The sequence below is a fragment of the Melozone crissalis genome, unplaced genomic scaffold (assembly GCF_028551555.1).
Source record: "Melozone crissalis strain CALT ecotype California unplaced genomic scaffold, PUWL_Pcris_2 ptg000023l_1, whole genome shotgun sequence".
NCBI classification, from domain to species: domain Eukaryota; kingdom Metazoa; phylum Chordata; class Aves; order Passeriformes; family Passerellidae; genus Melozone; species Melozone crissalis.
The window spans coordinates 41,093,237-41,111,279 of NW_026535801.1; the positions used below are offsets into that span (position 1 = coordinate 41,093,237).

The 18,043-nt window shown below is 50.4% G+C and overlaps 1 protein-coding gene across 3 annotated transcripts in view; it reads right to left on the reverse strand.

Annotated features, from left to right (window-relative positions):
* ACVR1 (activin A receptor type 1) overlaps window positions 1–18,043 on the reverse strand; it is a 47,255-nt gene that overhangs the window by 14,727 nt on the left and 14,485 nt on the right. Inside the window, exons 1-6 of one of the 3 annotated variants that reach the window (XM_054278098.1) lie at window positions 15,018–15,028; window positions 5,441–5,514; window positions 4,612–4,878; window positions 3,417–3,634; window positions 997–1,096; window positions 113–259 (exon numbers count right to left, since the gene is read on the reverse strand). In XM_054278098.1, coding sequence (XP_054134073.1) covers window positions 113–259; window positions 997–1,096; window positions 3,417–3,634; window positions 4,612–4,878; window positions 5,441–5,492 — 784 coding nt within the window. In that variant the 5' untranslated portion in view covers window positions 5,493–5,514; window positions 15,018–15,028. Of the gene's footprint in view, window positions 1–112; window positions 260–996; window positions 1,097–3,416; window positions 3,635–4,611; window positions 4,879–5,440; window positions 5,515–9,741; window positions 9,780–15,017; window positions 15,029–18,043 lie in introns of those variants that run through there. The other 2 variants (XM_054278096.1, XM_054278097.1) reach the window with 2 other exon arrangements.

The following is an 18,043-nucleotide window of genomic DNA, read 5'->3' on the forward strand; positions in this document are numbered from 1 at the left end:
CACAAGAACCCAGAGACTGCCAGCTGCCTGCTGAGCGTGCAGTGCTACCTGTCCAGGTAACTCACCCTTACACCAGACACACCAGGACACAGAATGCGCTTGTCCCACTTACCTAAAATATTCTCGTGCCGCAGCAGCACGGTGTTGTACAGCTCGGTTTCCCTGAACCAGGACTTTTCGTCCCTAGAAGAGAAGATCTTCACAGCAACGTTTTCTCCTTGCCACTGCCCCCTCCACACTTCTCCGTAACGGCCCTTTCCTGGTGGGGAAAGCACAGGGGAAGCTGTGAGCTAACGAGCAGCCCTCAGCAGGCAGAACCCCACTGCCCTGAGCGAGTACCACGCCATGGTGTGACCTCCCCTGTGTGCCCCTGTCACCGCTGGAGCCAGCTGTGCTCCAGCGCCCCTCACTGTCCCTGCCTGCTCTGCCCCAAGCCCGGTGAGTGTGGCTCTCCCCTCCCTGCACACCCCCGCAGCACAGAGGGCTCCAACTGGGAGGCGGCACCATTCACCACCAGCAACCAAAGTGGCTTAGGCAGCACATGGCAAGGTCGGTGTGCACAACACAGAGCTCTGAGCTCTGCAGCAAGGAGGACAGGAAGGAAATGTAATGCTGGGGATACAGCCCTTACATTTCTATTCCATCATCGCCCCTTGCAAAATGAAGATTTAAAGAAAACAAAAGCCCAAACCCATGCACAAACAAAAAAAGGATTAAAAACCACCAGCCCCACCAAAATCAAGCCCCGTCCTGTGGAGATCAGGACATACTGTCTGCAAGCCAAGCTTTTTAGCCCAAGAGCTTCCTCGCCTCTTCAGTGCCTGCACAGCACCCTGGCTCAATGCCAATGCCTCCAGGTATCTTTGACCCAAATGCCTCCTAAACTCAATTAACACTACTCAATTAATAATAAAAATATGCTGAAGAAAAATGTAACGAATCCTTAAAATGAACACTAAAGCCCTACAAAAAACGAAAGAGCCAGAAGACACTGACCCACACACTCCACAAGTGTGATCTGGCGAGCCACCGTTCTTTGCACCAAGAAGGGAAGTCCAGAGCCACTTCCAGATGTGCAGGAATGGTCCAACAAATCCTGTTCAGAAGGAAAAGCAGCAGTTTAGGACCCATCTCCCTGTTTACACGCACCAAGGACAAGCTAGGTTAAAGCTCAGGGGTATCTCTGGCTCTGGGGATGCCATTTGGTCACTCAGGGTCAAAGAGCATTTGCTTAGTCAGTCATTATTTCTTTAATAAGAGTAATAAATACATGACAACAGATGTCTGTTGTGCACTGGAAGCCCACTCCTGGCATACCAGCTATCCTCTGTCATGAGATTCTGCCCTTTTTCAGCACTTCACTCTTCTTTTACTTACCTTATGTCCTCTCAGTTCTGTTTCTGACACCTACTCCAGCTTGGTGCAGGATTTAAAACCAAAACCAGTTTTCAAATAAACGAGGTGAAGGGATTTTCCAGCATCACCTACACAAGATTTGCCATTGATACTCCAGAAAAACTTCTGTAACAAATCTTTCTTAAAAGCTTTATCAGTTTCTGGTATTTTTAGTGCATAGAAAGCAGACTTTGAGCTGTAAGCTTATAATAAACATGAGTGAGATCCTGACAGAATGTTAAAATCCCATTAGCCTTGTAAAATGCTAATGCCCAGCTACTTTTACAGCCAGGAGTTTTGTATTAGTTCAAAGCATTAACAACTATTGTTAGACTCTTTCTTTACAAAGGAAAATAAGTGTAATCAACTTTCTATTATTTCCAGAAAACTGCATTGCTGCGCTTGGACCAGATATCCACGAAACCTCACTTCTTCTAAGAACCTCTTAACAAGCGCTCAATAAAAAGAATCTGGGAGTGGCAGAGACTACTTTACTTTTTAACCCAACTAAGGGCTCATTTTCCTTCCTGCTTGCATCAGAGGCAACACAAAAGCAACGACAACAAAAAGCCATCCCCAAACTTATCTACAGCAACTGTAAAAACAAGATTTGAAGAGGCCAGAGCTCCTTCCACTAAGCAGCTTAGGGCTTTAAGCACTTGCTACACTGCAGAGACTAATCCTAAATGCAAACTTATCTAATGTGTGACAAAACCAGCGACTTAAAACACAATGGAGAAGAAAAATCTGGAATCTAGGAGAGTGGCTGCTTAGATGAACGTTTGGGCACAGGAGCTACCAATTACCTTTAGTGCCTCAGCCACACTGGGAGGCAGAGCAGCAGCACTGGCTCACAGGGCCCGACAGCTCCCAGCTCCCCCCAGCTCTTTGAAACAGAACTTCGATTTTTTTCTTTGCAGGTTTTATCAGCATTTCCAAGCAACATTAAATAACTGGAAGTACAAAAAGTCTGTAAATGGCTTGAAACGACCTTGCACAGATAAGACGGAGGAGCTGGTAAAAGCTGGAAGTCGGTGCTTTAGGATCACCAGCTGCACACATGCCTGGGCCATGGTGGACACATCAGGACTGCCTGTTCCAAACCAGTGGAATATCAGGATTTGTGGGCGCATTAAACAGAGCCAGAGGCGTTGCAAAAAAAAAGGAAAAACAAATATCAACAGACACAGGGCACTCTACAGCCTTGCAGTGAAAGCACGTTATGGTGGGACAGCACCAAAATAGAAAACGTTTTCCAGCCTGTTAATGTTGGGGGCATTTTATCTCAGCAATGCAAGGAGAATAAACTCTGCATTGCTTCAGAAACACACTCCATGTGCCCGAAGCTTTACTTGCTCTGCTCAGATAAAGGGAGGGACAGCTGCTGGGACATCTGTGCTCTGGCCTCAGGGAAGGGGGAAGGGACAGTCACCTGCAGAAAGGGAACACTTCCCAGCTCATTATACTTTCCAGAGACCGCATGAGCAAGAGCATATTCTGAAAATTGAGCTTTGAGTAAGAATGACACATTTCTTAGAACTCCCACTGCTCTCCATCAGCAAATGCCACTGATATCCCAGCCATCCCAGAGTCCAGCTACCGAGGTCATGGCAGTCAGGCCTGAAGGTTTTAAACATCAAAATTATCTGTATTTTCTTTCTCACCTAGCATCACATCTTTTCCAGCCCTTCAGACTGTTGTATATCACACATGCAGCACAGTTCTTCACCTCTCCCATCACTTCAGGCCCCCCAGCAGCCAGGCTGACACTGTTTCCAGGAACAGGAACAGTACAGAGCAATCCCCCAGGTCAAAGGACCTACACTTGCCCAATCCGTCTTTGGTTAAAATTCATCAATACTACAGCTTTGGGAGCACAGGAACAGCACCGCTCACGTCCTGAGGCCAAGTGGCATCCCCAGCAGCAAAACATGCCCTCAGTGACGTGGGCACACAGGAGGAGGAGAGGGGAGCTAGGACGTGAGCAAAACTGCCACCCTGCACACAGGTGGGTCACTTACTGCCAGCGTGCTGTCCCCCACGTTGGAGGCAATGAGGCCCTCGATTGTGCCATACTCTGCATCCCTGGAATTGAGCCTCTCCATGTGGTTCTTCTGTATTCTCCGTATGATCAGCACAGCTACTGCAGAGAAAACTATCAACACCACCACAGGGGCCAGGATAACGATGATTAGTGTTTCCATGCTGTAACCTGCAGCTTCTCCTTGAAAGGTTTGCCCTTGGAAAAGAGGGGGGAAGGGAAAAAGTGTGAAAAGAGAGAAAATACAATTTTGCAGATTCCCAGAGAAAGTCTTTAAGCCCATCAGCACTGACACCAACCCAACCTCGATGCTCACCCGTGACAGAGAGGCTGTGCCACAGCCAGGTGTGAGCACACCTGCATGGAGGATGATGCACTCCCTGTGGAACAGCACAGCCCCCGCTGCACTGAGCCACTCCTCACAGGCAGTGCCTCCATCCTGACCCTAACCCCACAGGGCAGCCCCCTCGCTGCCCCAGCCACACAGAGCAGCGCACCCATGGGCATCAGGGCTGTGCCAGCAGGCCCAGGGTGGGCACCAGGGCACAAAGGCACCCCGTGCCTCCCTTCAGCCGGCACAGCACCAAGGCACACACCCCGTGCCATCCCTCTCCCAGCACAGCACCAAGGCACACACCCCGTGCCTCCCTTCAGCCGGCACAGCACCAAGGCACACACCCCGTGCCTCCCTCTCCCAGCACAGCACAAAGGCACACACCCCGTGCCTCCCTTCAGCCGGCACAGCACCAAGGCACACACCCCGTGCCTCCCTCTCCCAGCACAGCACAAAGGCACACACCCCGTGCCTCCCTTCAGCCGGCACTGGGGCCATCCCTCTCCCAGCACAGCACCAAGGCACACACCCCGTGCCTCCCTTCAGCCGGCACAGCACCAAGGCACACACCCCGTGCCTCCCTCTCCCAGCACAGCACAAGGGCACACACCCCGTGCCTCCCTCTCCCAGCACAGCACCAAGGCACACACCCCGTGCCTCCCTTCAGCCGGCACAGCACCAAGGCACACACCCCATGCCTCCCTTCAGCCGGCACAGCACAAGGGCACACACCCCGTGCCTCCCTTCAGCCGGCACTGGGGCCATCCCTCTCCCAGCACAGCACAAAGCCAGCCCCCCTGTTTCTCAGCAGGCACCCCTGCAGCACTCAGCTCTCTCTCACCTTTGGAGGAGGGCAGCTGGGCGGTGATGTTCATGTTGCACAGGTGCCCCTGGCAGCACTCCACGGCCTGGTTGGGGGACGGGGGTGTTTTGCAGGTCATCTTCCGCTGCTCATAGACCTGGAAGCAGCCCTTCTGGTAGACCTTGGCCCCGTCATTAATGCTCAGGGAAGCGAAGCAGCGCTGGCCTTGGCACCGGTCCCCGTTCCCACAGGAGATGCCTTCACACACACACTCGTAGGGCACCATCTTGAGCTTCCGTTCATCGTCTGCAAAAGGGAAGGGCCCAGGAAAAAACATCATCCTGCTCTTCACAGCTTCAGTTAGAGGTAACAAAATCATAAGACAATAAAATTTGCTTAAGGGAAGTGATGTTGTTTTCAGGTAGTGCTGAAGAACCGCTAAGTAGGAGGTAACGATTGTAATTCAGCTATTTCAGCGTGACAAAGATATGCCACAGCAGACACAGAGATCTCTCAAGTAAGTTAAAATGTAAAACTGAGAAAACTAAGTGACTCCCAGAAAGCCTTTACTCGATGGCTTCCAAAGGCTGTTTGTGAAGTGGTGAGTACACATCTCTCAGGGGCTCATGTCTCAGAACATCCAAGACATCTAGAAATGAACCATTCCTTCCTTTCCATGGCAGTGGAAATACTATTTCCTTTTTCTGAGGCAAACCTTAAACACGCTGCGTGTCACAAAAGCTTCACCTGCACACAGCTGTGTAAACCAGTTACAGAAGTCACTTTCCAAAGCCAATGGCTCACTGGAGCAATCATGGGAGAGTTACCAAGCACCACACTGGACATTCTGACCCCACACAACACGCACCTTGCCAGCTCGGAGATGGGAACGCCATCACCATCAGCACAGGGAGAATCATAACTCCATCAACCACCCTGGAGCTGCAGAAAGGAGAGACACCAGAGTTACGTATGCTTTCACTGCTGGCTAAAAGTGCAACCACCCCAAAAGCAGTGTTCAGCCTTTCATCAGTTCCTTACACGAAACACAACCCAGCGTTGACTGGACTCCTTTTTAACTGTCTTGTTTCCTAAATAATTTCCTTCACTTATAAAATCCACGCATTTACTGCAACATCTTTTTAGATTCACAGAGACATCACATGCAACTACCATGTAGGTACAGAGGTTTGTCGTAGGGAAATATGAACTCTCCAGTACCAAGCAGGCATGTAATATCAATGATACATTCTTTAAACCAGTTCCTAGAAAGCTAAATTATTGTTAAACTGAGAAGGTGGTCTGTAAAACTGTATTATCTGGGCTTGGAGGGGAAACAGAAAAGATCTCCAGCAGAACTGGAATAACTTCAGAATAACTTCTATCAACCAGCAAAACCCATTGCTGGATGGCAAGAAAAAGACTGAGATGTGTTTAAGGAAGATGCTGCTCTCTGAAGAGCAATTTCCCAGTTTAAGCTGCCTCTCCCAGGATTTTCCTTTCGAGGGCCCAAGCCCAGTTCCCTGCTGCTGAAGACAGGTAACTACACCTTGTGCAACAGTCCTGGCTGATTCCAGCATAAAGCAGAGGCACACGCTCCCTCTAAAACAGGAAATAAAGGAGTGAATTTGCCTTTGTATTTCCAATCTTTGCCATGAAACTTGGTCTTTACACGGAAATACAGACCACTCTTTATTCCACTTTCTACTGTGCAACAAGGCCTCTGAAAAGAAACTCTTCTGCAGTTTCTTAGGATTTAACACAACAGAAAGGGCAGGTGACTCAGAATGGTTTGTCTGTCCTGTGCTGGTTGATTCCTGCAGATACTCTCTGGCCTAGTCATATGGAACAAAATGCTCCTCGTGTGCAGGTATTTGGCTTCATTTTTCAGATTGAATTCTAATTGAAGCAGATGAAAATTGAAAATAAATCTGATATTGCCATTTTCCTTCAGATCTCTTCTGTTGTACCTTTTCAAATCATCAGCACTTCTTAAGTGCTCAGTGATGAAAGCCAAGCCATTACTTCTGTATTTATTTCCAGTAATTGATTCGTCATCAGTTAAAATGATCAGAGATTTCTAACCCAAGTACTCAGTGTTCACCTTCACAGAAAGGCCCAGGCAGGGCTGACCACCTCACCTCCCAGAATGACACTCTCCCTTCCAAAGACCCATTCCCCAAGGAAGCTTTTCCCCTTGTCCTGGATGCACCAAGGCACCTGTAAGCCCTGCTGATACCTGACCCACCACAGTCGTGCTGGGAACACAGTCAGAGAGTTAAACAGCAGGAGCAATCCAGGGAGGCAGTTTGAAGCAGAGCAGAGCTATCCCAGGGAGCCATCAGTGTCCCAGATCAGCTCCAGGGGCCGGTGCCCTGCTCCCAAGGCAGTTTGAAGCAGAGCAGAGCTATCCCAGGGAGCCATCAGTGTCCCAGATCAGCTCCAGGGGCCGGTGCCCTGCTCCCAAGGCAGGCTGGTGCTGGGATCCCTGCTCTGCCCTGGGCACAACAGCCTGGAGCAGCCCTGGCCCCGCGCCTGCCCACTCTGCAGGGGCAGACAGGGGTGGCTCTGGCACCTGCCCTCCTCCTTGGCACACAGGGCACTTCAAAGAGCCAAAGCCACCCCAGGGGCTGCACGGACACGGATGGGAGCGGGGGAGCGCTCCAGGGCATCCCAGCAGGGACAGGGCCCTCTGGAGAGCCCTTCACACAGCAGGGACACCCAGCTCAAGGAAAAGGTGCTTCAAAGATACAAAATGTGAGCTCAGCACTGCTGGGCAGCCTCAGAGCTTAGCCAGCAGCACTGGCAGCTCTTCCAGGTCACTCAGGGCTGCAGCCCCTGGCCCAGGTAAAACCAGCATGGGTTGTTTTGCACTGGTGGGAGCTGACACACCTGGGGCAGCCCCCAGACCCCCACACCTCGACCCCCTCTCCAGGGCATCCTCCCACGGCCGTTCCAGCCCCTCTCCTGCCAGAGCTGCTGAGGGAGAGCAGCAGGGCCCTGCAGGAGCCCAGCTCTGCTCCCCAGGGAAGGAGCTGAGCACACGGACCGGGAGCTGGCCACAGGGTGGGACTGAAGCCATGGGAAGCACACACCAGCCCAAACACCAGGAAAACTCAGCCAGCTGCATGGACCTACCTGGTGTCTTTTCAGCCAGTTTATTTCAGTTACCAAAAACAAAGAAACAAATATACACAAGTATATCTGTACACATAAGCCCCTGCCCTGTATGTCTCAGAGGGAGGATGAGGATGGCAATCAGACCCAGGCCCCCAAAGAGGCAAACAAACCACACTGGACTTTTAACAGATTTTATGCATTTCACACCATGCATGGTCCTCCCAAGGAAAAAAGCCCAATATTTCCATTTAAACGCTACTTGTATGAAGCCATTCTTCCAGCTGTTCATTGTCCCCAAATCCTCAAGGAACACCTCCTCTGCCTTTGCTGAGAAGAGCTGTGCACCTGTGCAGCAGCTGTAACACACCCAGCCCGTGTCCCCACACCACATCTGGGCAGCCCCGGACACGCCGGGATTTTGGCTCACAGCCCTCGGCACGGCCCAGCCACACCGGGTCAGCTGTGCTGGGACACTGGAGCAGGGAAGGAGCTGGGAGACAGGCTCTCACCTTTACAAAACACTCATTTCCCCTCAAAAATTATTTGAGGGCATGAGTTCAAAGGTGCTGTTCTCACTGCTTAAAAAAAATTACTTTTTCAAAGAAATTAAGGGATGTACATAAGCACCTAAGTCTGGTTCTAGTGACACCAGCAAGCACACCCCTTCCAGTTACTGCTTGTTTAGAGAGAAAGAAAATATATATTTTAATGTAAGGAACAAAACATTATTTAATAAAACCCCACAGAAAATTGCTGTGGATTTAAAGATCCATGAGATATCCAGTTACGATCTGGTACCTGAATTCACAAGAACTTTTTTCCTAAGGGAAGAGTTGGGATTTAACCCAGATAAATCAAGAGGAATTAACAAGCAACCAGCAAAAATACACAAAAGGGGTTTTCCTTTTGCCATTTGATTTGAGCTGCAAGCCGTGCCCTATGGAATCGCAGCACGGCAGCAAGAGCCACTAGAGGGCATCGGGAACATGGGCAGGGATCCCAATGCAGGGATCCAGCCATCCCAGGTACGGGATGCGGGGATACAGCCATCCCATGGCTCGGGATGCGGGGATACAGCCATCCCAGGGCTCGGGATGCGGGGATACAGCCATCCCAGGTATGGGATGCGGGGATCCAGCCATCCCAGGGCTCGGGATGCGGGGACACAGCCATCAGATGTTTGGTAAAGACACCCAACATAACACACAACTGGTTCAGGTAACAGAGTCTATAGAATCCTTATGCTCTGTAGTCATGAAGTCCCAACACTGCAAAATCCACCCTGAAACCCCAGTGCTTGTTCCACTTTCACAGCTAATATTGCTCTCTCCTTTCCTCCTAAGAAAACTGTGTCCTGCCAAATCATTCCTGCATGGCCTTACAGCAGTGTGGGCCCAAGTCCTGTGCTGGGGCTGTCGGGACAGCAGCTGCAAGGAGCCAGAGGGCAGAGAAGAGCCAGGCCAGACAACCTGAAACCCCACAAGGAGCCCGCAGGCGCTGGCTGCTGGGAAGCGGCCTGCAGTCCCCGGAGCCAGCACTGAGCACAGACCACAGCAGACACCGAGCCATTAGCGCAGGAACTCCAGGCTGCATTTCATCTCCATATGACACAGACATGGGAACATGAACATGAGAGCACTCAGACTTTCCAGATGAGATCAGAAGCACCCAGATATCGCTGACAGACCCAGTGGCCCCCAGCCAAGAGCCCAAGGGCTGTACATATTTTGCATGCACCTCACCAGATTCCTATCAAAAGAAAACATCCATAATACTGGATCGCACTTGTGCCATCCACAACAGCCACACACGAGCTGAATTCATCCACAGCTGTGTCTTCAGAAGGAGAAATGTGCATTTAAAGGCAATAATTCACAGCTTGCTCCTTAATTGAATCTCACACAAAGGAGGTGCAGCCCCCAAGCAGCCCCACAAAGGCATTCCTTGCGTCAGAGAGCGACAACCTTGGGCAGCCCTTTCTTATGGTCTAAACCTGGTTGCCAGAATTCAGAAGATGGAAACCAGCCACCAACTCCATTTGGTACCCACCTGCAAATGCACAAGGCACACATCCATGCTTTGCAGCTCCAAAAATGTGTCAAAGTGCCACGCAGGAAGACCAAATGCCTCAGATTAGAGTGACCACAATACAGGAAGAGTGAAGGATGGGATACTGGTTCTTCTGTACTCGTGTACAAAGTAAAATCGCAGCACTGCTGAGTAAGAATGAAAACACTACACGAAAGGCAACTACACAGTGTGAAGTGTCCTGGAAGTTTCTCCCAGTCAGTAACTCTGACACATGCACGAAGAGCCAATCCCTTGGCTCTTGTAATAAAAAGAAAAGGCAGCAAAGCATGAGTGTCATATAGAAATAAAAACAGCCTGCTCCCAGGGAGCAGGGACAGGACAAGAGAAAACAGCATCAAGCCGTACCAGCGGAGGTTCAGGTTGCATAATGGGGAAAATTCCTTCACAGAAAGGGTTGTCCAGCCTTGGCACAGGCTGCCTGGCACTGTCCAGGGCAGTGGTGGAGTCCCCATCTCTGGAGGGATTTAGAATTTGTGCAGATGTGGCACATTGGGTTGGCGGTGGCCTTGGCACTGCTGGAAGAATGATTTGACTTCATGATCGCAGAGGGCTTTTCCAACACAAACCATGCAGAGACTCCATGTGGGCAGCAGAACCTCCCAGTGGCTGCAGGAGGCAGAAGGCACTTGCCCCAGTGTAAAAGCTCAGGCTGTGTGCAGGTATTGCATCAGTACAGGGGTCTTGGGCAACCCACTGACACACGGCTTACTCAAACAACGAAGCAAGCACAGACACTCATAAATTGATCTGCAACTTCCCAGTGCCTTTGAAGACACAGGCGTATCTTTCCGTATCATTTGTTGCCTTGCGGAGTAAATAAATTCACCAGGAGGCAACTGCCTCAGCAGCATCGCTGCAAAACCCTCCTTCTCCAATCCCTGGCTGTGGCTCACTGATCACGGCAGCCCTGGGAGCCCCTGCACAGCGAGGTGTGCAGCTCCACACGGGCAAGAGGCAGCACACCATGAGCACGGGGGTTTGCAGGCCCTGAGCCGCTCAGGGCAATGCTCGGGCTCAGTTTCACCGCACACGAACCAGGCGTGCACAGGTATCTGCTCAAGATGCTCAGATGAATTACCGTGGCTTCTCACACATTTCACATACAAACAAAGGTGTTATTTTATTATGCTACACACATTTCCTTGCTGTACAGGCAATGAGCACGGGGGTTTGCAGGCCCTGAGCTGCTCAGGGCAATGCTCGGGCTCAGTTTCACCGCACACGAACCAGGCGTGCACAGGTATCTGCTCAAGATGCTCAGATGAATTACCGTGGCTTCTCACACATTTCACATACAAACACACACGGCTCCCGTCCCCAGTCCCCGGTGGCACCAGGACACGGCTCCTGTCCCCAGCCCAGCCCCAGGGAACCCGCAGCACCCCCTGCTCTCCAAACAAACATCGCTCTGCCCCAGAGCTGCGCCGCAATCTCTGCGAGGAACTCACAGCCACGATGAGATCACCGACTGCTAATCATTTTCAAATGCTTTTTAGTAACTGGTTAAATATTACACAGCTTGCCTGTTCAGAGTTTCTGCAGAACACTCCAGCCAACCAAAACAAACATTTCCAAAAACAAATCTTTGGCTGGGTTATCACCACAAAAGTCCTATTTTTTCCCTTAAAAAAAAAAGGCTGTGTTTTTTTTCCTGGTTTTCCCAGTTTTTTTTTACACGAATTTTAAAAACTCATTTCTTTATTCTGGGTTGCAGAGAAGCCTGGGTCTGAGGATGTGCACCTTTAGAGACCATCTCTTGCTGGGGCACACCCTGCTGCAAGATAAACACGTCGGCTAGTTCCTACAAACGCATTAATTAAGCAGCATCTCCCTACAGTCTCAGTGTTTTCACACATGCAGGGACCCAGAGAAGTGCAAATGCTTTTTATTCGCAGCCCCTGACGCTATCAGGCCAATCATTCAGAGCCAAACTCTGGCTGAGGTGAAGGCGCTCCCTCACTCCCCAGGTGACCCCTCAGCTGTGCTGATATTTCACTCCAGCGAGGACCCTCATTTGCACATCAATAATCCCAGAGAGATTTCGCAGATTTACCCTGGCTAAACCTGCACCTCCAGAGTTATTTTCACAGGGTCATCACCGCCAGAATATTCTACTTCTGCCCTTTAGCCCAAGCACCCTACCCTGAGTACAGCTGGGGGTATTTTAACAAAAATTAGCCAAAACTTTTGGTTTTTTTAATCCATTTCATTGCACTGTCAGAATAACGCAATGGTAGCATGACTCAGCAAACACATCCACTAGTTAACACAGATCCATCAAAGCTGGAAATACTATAGACATTTACATACTTTTATTTGTGTATATACATAAATCTATAAACCTGGGCAGGGCAGGGGCAGGAGAGGCGCAGAGGAACACAGCACATGGCAGGGGTACCGAGGAGAGACAGGAGAGCCTGGCTTCACACCTGCAGCTCACTGCTGAGGGATTAAACTGGCATTAGAGCAGCATTCTTCAGGAGTGATGGGCTGCCACAAAGTCGGAAAGGTTAAGGGACATGGCAAAGTCAGGTGTTCATTCTGCACCCCGCTTACAGCTGAACTGCTCCTAGCCTCAGCCAGCCAAAGAAAATTAACCAACATTTATAGAGCAATCGGACTGAGAACAGCAGCTCCTGACACTCCACAGGCACATGTCATGAAAAAGCATTTCTTCTCAGCAGAGCATTTCATTAACCATTACTCTGGAGTCCAGAAAACAATGTGATTATCAATCCCAAAAAGAAGGAAACACCCTGCTGCATAAGAAAGTCAAATCTTCAGAGATTATACTAGACCACCCCGGAATTTTAGCAGTACTGTTCTACAGTTTGGTCTTGCCTGTTTGGACAGGCCAGAGCCACATGATTCTGTTCCCAAATCCAAGCTACAAACAAAGCAGGTGCTGCTGTGGCCCTGTGCTCCTCAGGCTCCCCTCTCCCAGCTGTGCAGAGGGAACACCCAGCAGCAGGGGTGTACAGAGCCTCGTGAAACCCAGCAACAACAGTGAGGGCACTCGCTGGCAAGGGGAATGCAACCCAAAGCTGGCTTGAAGAAGACAGTAAGGTGAGACCAGCTCAGGCTCTTCTCCATCTTGAACCTTCCAGTGGTATTTCTGTTCCTCCCACATCAGCAACAGTACCCTGTTCTCTCCCTCCATCACGATCCTCTCCCTCAAGGCGTCCTGCAAGCTGTGCCCCTTTCTCATCTGAGGCTTCATGAGGTACCTCAACCTCCACCAAAGGTCTCTGTTCCACTCACATCTTACCTGTGGCAGTCTCACCTGGGACACCGATCCATCCAACATTCAGGCCTAAAACAGCTCCAGAACTTTACAAATCACTTTGTCCTGGCATTCCACAGCTGCTGTTACAGCTGTGTCCACTCTGAGCTCTCAGGCAAACCCTTGTGTTCCCCATCAGGAGCTCCCCATCACTGTCCCAACTGATGTCCATCACTGCCTACTGTGCACCCCTCAGTCCAATTATCAGGCACCTGGTCACCTCTCCAAACACCAAATGTGCCACAATTATACACAATTCTGACTCTTCTTTCCAGAGCTGTTTCAGGTATTCCCTTTCCACCTATTTAACTGTATGCTGTCAAACTCATACATCTCACATGGCCTTGCCAAACCTGACTGTACTCACAGATCTTTTGAAAACCATTCCATGGATTCATACAGGGTTTTGGTTGAATTGCTGCAGAAGCCAAAAGCAGCCAGTCTCATCCCTATTTAAAGCTAAACTCCCACGGCTGACCTCACACACACACACACAGAGCTGCAGATGTGAAGCACAATGAGAGCTAGAGCTCTCCTTTGGGACCACTCTGGCTGTGGAGCTCTGCACCACACCTACCAGCAGCTGGGAACAAGGCCACACTCACCATTCCAGGGAGCTCGTGACACACACCCAGTGGCTGTTTCCAAGGTCCCACATCTCCACACAGAGCACCCAGCCACGACTGGCAGTGTGCCACACTGAGCACACTGAGTCAAAGCCCACCTTCACCAACTGCTCCTGAACACCGTCAGCACTCAAACATGCTTTGGGCCAACAGCCCTCCTCACCCAGGGGCTGTGATGGAGGAAGGGATCATTCTGAACAGCACACAAGGCAGCTCCTGCTCACACACAGACCATTCCACTCTTTTTCAAACAATATCAAACCATTTTCCTCAGGGAAAACTCAAGTTAAAGGAGTAAATGTACTTCCCACAAACAACCTGCTTTACAAACTGTTCCTACAAAGGGTCAAGAAGCACTAAAGCACTGTCAAAGGCATGAGGAAATAAATTTTGGATACTCTGGATAGTAACTGTCATCAATCTGTCAGCCAGATAATGCTGAAGGAAAGGACCAACAGTCAGAACAAAAAGGTTTCTGTGTCCCTACCGCTCACTGCTCAGTGGAAATGGAAAGCCAGGTTGGTCAACAAGGCCAGATCTGACTTCACAGAAACCTTCAGCATTTTCACTCATCTTCTGGCCACAAGACAGACTCCTCTGGGTTTCATGCTCTAAACTTTCCACTCAAAAAGCAGCAGCAAAACTCTACCCCAGGTTCTCACCAGCACAGCTCTAATTGTGAGTGCTCTGCAGTTAGCAGGAACACAGCTGCAGAGAGAAAGCAGAAGCTGCCATGTCTGCCTGTGAGCATGCAGTTAGGCCAGGAACCATCTGAACTTCAGCTGGACTAGACACTAAGAAAACCACAATAAAATGGACTGAGGCATCCAAAATTATTCTCAGAAAATAGGCCAGACCAGGCATGAAAACATCTGGGCTTGGCTTGAGTCATGAACCACATGAGCAAGACACCCCACTGCTGCCTGCGGGCCCGAGTGAGGAATGTGAGCAGCACAAAGGTAGGCAGAGCAGTCTCCCACACCCAGATTCCCTTTCTGCATCTTCCTGCACCGAACATGCAACAGGCCCTTTATTCTGACAGGCCTTGCCCATCCCAGGCCAGTGGGATTTCTAAGGATGGCATTTCTGGGACATCAGGTAATGCATACACGATCACAGCTGGTCAGCCAGCCAGCTCCAGGCATGTATTCCTACTTGTGAGACAAAACCAAGGCCAAAAAGGGTTAAACCATTCCAGTCCTGGCCTATGCCGGCACACATGTCCAGCTGGCCAACACTGAACACGTCCCAAGGATCCCTTACTGTGCTACACCAACACACAGCAGCTCCCCCTGCTCCCTCACACCCTGGTTCCAATAACTTACACAAACTGGTGAGGACAAGCTTATCCCAGCTGTAAGCAGCAAACGGCCAAGACCTCATCTACCAGGAGGACTGCAGCAGCTCAGCTCCTGTCCCTCAGATGAGTCAGCGTCAGCATTATTCCCTTTCAGCTTTCCAGCACTGAGGCAAGTGGAGTGAGCATTCTCACCAGGGCTGCTCTCTGAGGCCAGAAAGCCCCAAAGGACTCTGCACCACAGTGGGAAAGACAGGGATGGGCCACTGACCAGAAACTGCTACTGCCTAGACTCAGTAATGAAAGAGGGGAAAAAGCAAAGATTAAGGAGGAAGTCAGCAGAACTTCAGTGATTAATTAAAAATAATCTGCTCATACATTTTGGAAATAAGCCTGACAGGACAAACAGGTATGAAAGAGACACAGGACACAGTATATTCATGCATTTAATATATCAGAGAAAATGGATAGAGTATTATACATATAACCTATGGACTAATCCAGGAAATCCCTTTTCTGGCCACCACATGTACTCCTAACATGCATTTCAGCACTCTTACTTCAGAGTGGATAGACCTGGGTCCCCTCACGGGAAGGTGCCACCACACATGGCTCCAAACTGCCCAGCAGAGGCTGAGAACTTGACGCCCACGTTTCAGGACAGAGCACATTTGCCATACACCAGGAACAGGGCTCGCAGCCTAGTATCCTCCAGAAGAAATCCAGCACACAGATGTCCAAACCACTCTGCAACTCCCAATAAATGGAGCTCCTGGCAGGGACAAGCTTCAGAAAACCCACTGGTGCTCCAAGACAGAGGCCCCAATGCAGTAAGAGCCACAGAGCCACCCGATCCCAGAAGGGCGTTTGACCAACAGCCCCTCAGCTCTGAGGCAGCTGCTGAGGGCAGGCAGGATGCCAGGAGGGGTGAGAATTAACTTGTAACAGGAGAAGGGGGATGCAGACCCGGAGCAAGCCCGCTGCCCCCGCTGAAGGCAGAGCTCAGTGCCACGGTGGCGGCCCGCAGCTGGCACCGGGCACTGCCAGCCCAGGACTGCTGTCCAGGGACAGCCCGGGCTCCTCAGCACTGCTCACGCCATTAATGAAGGTTTTATCTCTCCCTTTTCCTGTCAGCTCAGATCCAGACAGGCTGACTCTGTTAACATTAGAATGCTTATTTTTCCCCTATCCACTATCTTCAAGCCAAAACAACATCTGGAACTTCAGCCTGCCGTACAGAGGGAGACAGATTATAACTGGAAAAAGCTACATCTCAGCTTCCCAAGCTTTATGCTTTTATCTGAACTTCCCACATGTACCTTCCAAACAGCTCCACAGGGAGAAGAACTGATTCCTTCATAGAGCCTCCTAAACACAATGTAAGGCCCCTTTCATTTCAGAATAACCTCAAATGATTATCAGAAAAATAACAGGAGCAAAACCGATAGGAAAGTTTAGAGTAAGAATTTACCATCTGCTCCTTGCACAAAAGAGAGGTGACATACCAGTGACCTAGAAAAGGAAATTAAACAAAGAATATTACTTTTGTGTGTTACTTGATAAAGTAATGGAAGAAAAACCTGGCGCCATTTCAGACTACACAAAGGTCCTACTTTAACAGACAGCTGTCTCCAGTGTCATTTAAGTGTGCTTTTTGCTTAGATCATGGTCAATGAATCATGAAAATCAATACAGATGGAAAACATAAAACCACGCTGCAGACAGGCTCAGCAGTGGAGCGTGTACCAACTAGCACCAGCCTCGGCTGGAGAGAGACGTGCCAAATAAACACAGACTAGTTTTTCCAACAACATTTATTTAACTCTTAGTAGTTAATTAACAGAAGTCATGACTACTGGTTATTTTCTAACCAGCCATCCCACTGCTGTTACCCACGCCAGGCTCAGCACCCGAGCTCTGCTCTGCCTCTGCTCCCGGCCTCGCCCACAGCTGCCCCAGCCCAGCTCGGTGCTCGGGGACAGCAGGGCCAGGCCGAGATGCTCTCCCGAGCAGCCCAGCCCTGCTGTGCCCCTCTCCTCCGCGGGCACACAGCTCCCTGTGCCCAGGGTGGCCGAGATGCTCTCCCGAGCAGCCCAGCCCTGCTGTGCCCCTCTCCTCCGCGGGCACACAGCTCCCTGAGCCCAGGGTGGCCGAGATGCTCTCCCGAGCAGCCCAGCTCCACTGTGCCCTTCTCCTCCGCGGGCACACAGCTCCCTGTGCCCAGCCGCCCACCAAGGCCAGCCGGGGTGCTGGGACAGCCCTGCCCCAAGGCCACGCTGCCGTGCTGCCTGCTAAGCAACCAACGCTCTCGGAGCAGGAATTCCCATTTCCCAGCCCCCCTGGAGCAGTTACCCCACTGCTGGTCCGGGCTGCAGGAAGCTGCCATGCTGCTGCCAATCGCAGCATTATTTCCAGCTGACAATCGTGCAAAACCGATTTGAATGGCCAAAGCAGAGTGAAGTGTATGTTTTCAGGAACAAACAAAACAAGTGTCACGGGTTTCTGTGCCTAGCATCAGAGTTTTAACATAACACAGAGTGGAACCCAATTAAAATAGTTCTCGTTGAACGGAATCGGCCGTGTTGCAAGTGGAAGGACAGAGAGCCAACCTCACATTGTACCAATGCTTTGACAGTCTCATAGCAATGACCATCAGCTCAAACACACAGCTCATGCCAGCTCCAGTGAAGCAACAGCAGCATAAGCTCAAAATGGTAATTTGCTGCTGAATACAGACAGAAACTCTGTACAACACTCAGAAATTAGTCATGTTTTAGCAGATTTTTGCTTTGCGCCCAGCTGTTGCTTGTTCACGAGGCACCTACTCACATATTAGCCATTTCCCTCTGAAAAGCAGGATTAACTCACAGCAATAGTACTCAGCAGCAATGACACTTGGCCCGCCCAGCCCCTGTCCCCTCTCTGCGGGTCCCCAGCCTGCCCTGCAGCAGCCAGGCACTCCAAAGGAGGCTGAGCAGCGCCAGCAAACAAGCAGATCTGAGCTGAATAAACAAATTCTCTACCAATGCTTTTAATACATTATTTTTCTGACAG